The sequence below is a fragment of the Triticum urartu genome, chromosome 2 (assembly GCF_003073215.2).
Source record: "Triticum urartu cultivar G1812 chromosome 2, Tu2.1, whole genome shotgun sequence".
In the NCBI taxonomy this organism is placed as follows: Eukaryota; Viridiplantae; Streptophyta; class Magnoliopsida; order Poales; family Poaceae; genus Triticum; species Triticum urartu.
The window spans coordinates 107,929,375-107,934,670 of record NC_053023.1 but is presented as its reverse complement, the minus strand read 5'-3'; the positions used below and the strand labels follow the sequence as shown (position 1 = coordinate 107,934,670).

Below are 5,296 nucleotides of genomic sequence, written 5' to 3'. Positions count from 1 at the left end.
TGTATCTTAAAGATTTTTTTCAAAACTTAAAAACATTTCTGCGTGATTTCCGTCAATTTCCATGTGACATTCTCCCCTCACCGCTTCCGGCCACGAGCCGACTTCTCTCCCAGCTCCGCTTCCTCGAAGCTTTCCAGCCCGCGCCCGCTCCACCCGTTGCGCCGACACCTCCGGCCCGGTCGGTGTCCCCACCGGCCAAACGCCACGCTTTCCCGCGGAGACCCCGCGTGGAGCCCGCCCCCCACGACCCCACCACCTTCCCCTCCACCTGGCCGCGCGCCGCGCGCGTATTAAACGGCCTCCTCCTCCGCCTCGCTCCTCTCGCTCTCGCCGCCGCGCCGACCCCTCCACCGGCATTCGATTCGGAGCCCAGCTCATCCGCCGGCGCCGAGGTACGTGAGATCCCGGCCGCCCTGTTGCGAGATCTGGCGGCGTTGCTCGCTCGCTAGCCTGTTGTTGTTATCACCTGGAGTGCGTCTCGAATGTTGTCCCGTGGCGGGTTATCGGGCGGGGTGTAGTCCGCGTGATCCGGGGGTTGAGGGAAGGGATCCCGTCTCCCGGCCGAAATGGTTGGGTCCGGCGGCAGTCCGGGATGCAGATCTGACGAGGAGGGGTCCTAGGGTTGCGCGCCTGCAGCTGGATCTAGGGATCATTGCACTGGGAGTTTAGAGGGCTGGATGATCTATGTTGTCCGAATCAAAATAGAGAAAAATTGAAATAGTATTAACGCTGGGTGATCTGCTTGTTCTGATCTTTGTTTATGTTAGCTGTAAGCGGCGGGAAATCAAGGGAGATCTAAGTTTAAATCGGGTTGTAATTGTGATCCTTTTGTTTGTCTAGCTCATTTTAAAATGGACCCGTATGCTTGTAAGCATAACAGCGAATATCCCTTGGTTAGGTGGAAGGAGAAGAAATATCCTTTTCTGGAACAGTGTGTGATCCTGCCTTTGCATCTCTCCTGATTGATGCTAGGCATGGGTCACGGGTAATTTTTGGGTGATGAGCTCGGAAACTTGCACTTATTTTTGTTGGTTGGAAATGAGAATACTGATTGTGATCCTGTACAGGTAATTCGGGAGTCTACTCAATCAGTGCAATGCTGTTTAAGGGTTTGTTTATGTGTAATTAGTGAATCAAACTCCCTGATTTTTCTAAGTGGTTTAAATAACCAAAGTGTCCTCAGCCCTTAAACAATGTTAGTGCCACTCCTCATCTTCACCATATAGAGTGGTGGTTTTACATGTTGTATTTCTTCTCTTTTCATTTTGAGATGCATAACTAGAACTTCTAAACTGAATATTCGAATTATTTTCAGCCATGGGCACGGTTGTGGATGCTCCCGCAGTTGTGACTGAGAAGGAGGTACGTGTATGGCATTACTTTTCATTCCTCATTCCCTGGATATATTAGATAAGCACTTGTTGCTGCAAAGGCGCACTTCTTCATTGAGGATGTGCAATGCCTTCTGTTTACAGTATTAGCGGACATTCTTCAATTTATTAACTCTTTCACACAAGCGTTGTGCCCTGAATCTCACCGTGTTACATCTACTTCTGTTCATAAATATAAGATGTTTTGGATATTTCAATATGGACTGCATACGGATTGAAATGAATCCAATTCGGAAAAAAGTTAGAACATCTTATATTTGTGAATGGAGGGAGTACTATCTAACCATTTAGTTTAATTTGGAATAGATAAACATTATTGTTGTTGGACTCGTGTCCAAAGAACTTGAATTCTTGAGCATACTGCCAATATAATTCTGGCACCTTGAGCAACGCTTCATATAGGCAGTAAATGAAACTCCCTTGTCTCACAGAAATTTTGCTATTCATGATTCTTTGTTTGTCTTATGGCCGAAACTTTGTTTTTCATGCAGGTGGTTGCTGAGAACATGTTGGGTGACAAGAAAGTCACAGTAGTATTTGTTCTTGGTAAACTTTCTTTGATAATATATCTGACCATCAAATGCGTATTATCAAGCATTACATGTATCTAAATAAATAAACTTTCTTCTGTACCTGACCCAAGAATTTACACACAGGTGGTCCTGGAAGTGGAAAGGGCACACAGTGTTCCAACATTGTTGAACACTTTGGATTCACCCATCTTAGTGCTGGAGATCTTTTGCGCGCGGAGATTAAATCTGGTTCTGAGAATGGGTATGTTAGTTTCTTTCATAAGTTTCTCTAGAGCAATTTTTTTATGAAAATTATATTCGTCATGTCAATCTATTTATTATTTAACATTTGCATGCACCTATGTTTATTTTTACACTTAATTTTACAGAACTATGATTGAGAACATGATAAAGGAGGGAAAGATTGTTCCGTCGGAGGTGACTATAAAGCTCTTGCAGCAAGCCATGATAAAGAATGAGAATGATAAGTTCCTCATTGACGGGTTTCCAAGGAATGAAGAGAATCGTGCTGCGTTCGAGAATGTTGTAAGCTCGTCTACTCCTTGCACTTCAAAATTGATGTTCTTTCACTTTTCACTACTAACTCACATAATAGTTCAGCTTCTTCTTGTCTTCCATCATAATGTACGTATAAATGACTTTGCAAGATTGCTGATTGCTTCACATTTTCTCAGACAAAAATTTCGCCTGCATTTGTGCTATTCTTCAATTGTTCTGAGGAAGAGATGGAAAGACGTCTTTTGGGACGCAATGAGGTTTCATTCTTCACATATGTGCTCATGTTTGGCCTATGTGTCCTTATCAAAACCACCATTTTCGTGTTTCCAACAATTTGTATTGTTTTGCAGGGTAGAGTTGATGACAACATCGAGACTATCAGGAAGAGATTCAAAGTTTTTGTTGAATCCAGTTTGCCTGTGATTGAGTACTATGACGCGAAGGACAAGGTTAAGAAGGTATTGCTGCACTCCCACAATGACTAATGAGGGAACCTCAAAGGAATGCATCTCCACATGCATGCATGGGGGTTATAAAATTGAACATTTAGGGAACACGTTAGTCTGAACCCCGAAGGAACAATATACTGGGATAACAGTCTTGCATGCATGAGGACTGGGTTTTTTTTCATGCACTTTACTACCCTTTTCGGAATCTGTCCACTTTCAAACTTACTGCCCAACTTGCGTATGATCAGATCGATGCTGCAAAACCAATTCCTGAGGTGTTTGAAGATGTCAAAGCCATTTTTGCCCCATATGCCAAGGTAATTGTTTAATTGTACTTGTTTTATCTTTCGTTTGTAGCATTTCAACGCTAAATATTATGTTTGTTTCTATGCTAAAAGCTAAATAGTTCCCCCTGTCACGAGAATGTCATGACACTTGTATATTTTTATATAACATTATGTTATTATATATCAGGCTACATAGAACAGTATAAAGGACCACAAAGGTGATAAATGGAATGATTTCATACAAGGTATAACTTCTCTCCTTTTTATGTTTCATTACATTCTTTTTCGTATTGGTTTTTAGGCAATTTTCATAAGTGGCACAGCCATTCATCTTATTTGTTTGGGAAATTGAGCAATAAGATCCAGGGTGGGGATCTGTTTAGCTGTCAGGTTGACCTAAAAAAACATTCTTAGTCACACTTAATTTGGATATATTAGTACCAGCAACATTTGAATGAGGATATATCAAATTCATGATCCAACAGTCATGATGGTACTACGGACTTCTTGCTTGCTCTGCATTTAATGCTAGAACCATGAGGGTCTTTCAGAAGTTATGGTAGTTAGTGCCTTTGCAGTAATATTTGCTTTGAAATATGCAATAAACAGCACATAGCTTTATGGTGATACTGTACCCTGGAAGGCGTTCTGCTGCTTCCATGTCGTTGTTCTTGAACCCTATCAGTGGAAACTTTGTTATGTGATTCTGTACAAAGGGTTTAAATTGACATGAGATTTCTGAACCCAAGTTAATGTAAATATCTCACTTTGACGAACTCCCCTCTTGCTTTCACTAAATTCTAAATCTATCTTCTGAATGAGTCATCTGCTATTAGTTGGTACTCGTTCAGAGTGACTACTACTGATTGCACTGATAAACTTAACTTAAAAGTGAGTACTACTTTGAGAAAACAAAATGCCCTCCCGCTTTTCACTTTCATCAGAATTTTCATTAATCCCTTCTGAATGTGCCTTATGCTATTATGAATATCGAACTATTACACTGATAAACTCCACATAAGTCTGACCTTAATCACACTGTTTTCTTTTGCCTGGAAGAAGCAATTTTTTCCTTTTTCAATTCTTCCCTTCGATAAAAATGTATTTATCTGGTTATTGCTGTCACAGCATACCTGTTTAATCCTCGTTATGATGTCTTGCAGGTTTTGCTCAAGTGTGACTACATATCTGTGATTACAAACCCTTAATATAGATCAGACTTATCAGTAGACAATTTGATTTGTTGCCAGCAATAAGTTAGATCTGGTTTGTGGTGTTCCTGCTAGAAGTTTTTATTTACCACCCATTGTTGGTGTATCCCATGTAGTGTTCCTGTACCATTGTGTAATTTACTGAAAGGACGAATCAGACCTTGTGCCCATGGGCTATCCGGTTGTATTACAGAAAATTGAACTTATCACATGTTCACTCATATTTACATTCTTTATACACTGTTGGTTCTTCTGTTGAAGATACAGAGTGACCCTTGCCAATGTCTGTTCAGTGTGCACTTTGCATCGCAATGTTACATGCTCAGAAAATGTTGGTATTTACAAAGTGTTTACACAAACTTGCATAATTTGATTGCGTGTGTTAGCCAATTTTTGTTTGGTCATTGTTTGCAGGCATTTGTGCTATTCTTTAAAACCATCCATTTACAAAGTACAACAACTATTATGGGAAGGCAAAATACCTAGATCATCAAGGTACACTGAGGTTCACCACAGAACGAGTAGAATGCATCTCTGGTCCTCCAACTTGGGCATGTTCCCGAGTACGGTGAGCTCCATTACGGTTATAGCCCTAGTTCTTTTCCGCTTAAGAATCTCAGCTATGTTCATTTGCAATGTATCTCTGGTCTATTGTACGTTTTTTGTTGATTTGGTTCCAATTTAATTAGGGTTTAGGAGGAATTGTGAGGTTTTATTACAACTGAATTGAACATGTTGTTTCCTCTGAATTTTAGTCAGTACAACACACTGATCGTTTCACTTGGAGTTTGTTCATGGGGGATTTTTCATAGGTCACAGATGCAATAAGTCGCTGAACAGGGAGAAGGTTTGCTATGATTTCTGTGAATGCAGTACAACATGCATGGAAATGTTGGATGATCTCATCGAGGATTTGGGATATGAGCA

The 5,296-nt window shown here is 40.9% G+C and overlaps 1 protein-coding gene across 2 annotated transcripts; it reads left to right on the top strand.

Moving 5' to 3' along the window:
* Nucleotides 1-294: 294 nt before the first annotated feature.
* Nucleotides 295-4,629, top strand: LOC125536165 (UMP-CMP kinase 3). 2 transcript variants are annotated; one of them, XM_048699318.1, is made up of 11 exons: nt 377-392; nt 1,068-1,195; nt 1,316-1,362; nt 1,883-1,937; nt 2,048-2,165; nt 2,293-2,449; nt 2,599-2,679; nt 2,773-2,880; nt 3,120-3,188; nt 3,346-3,403; nt 4,322-4,629. In XM_048699318.1, exons 3-10 carry the CDS (start codon nt 1,318-1,320, stop codon nt 3,352-3,354), a joined length of 642 nt encoding a protein of 213 aa, XP_048555275.1. In that variant the 5' UTR covers nt 377-392; nt 1,068-1,195; nt 1,316-1,317; the 3' UTR covers nt 3,355-3,403; nt 4,322-4,629. The 2 variants fall into 2 exon arrangements, with proteins under 2 accessions (XP_048555276.1, XP_048555275.1); XM_048699319.1 differs by lacking the exon at nt 1,068-1,195 and having other exon boundaries at nt 295-392.
* The last annotated feature ends 667 nt before the right edge of the window (nt 4,630-5,296 follow it).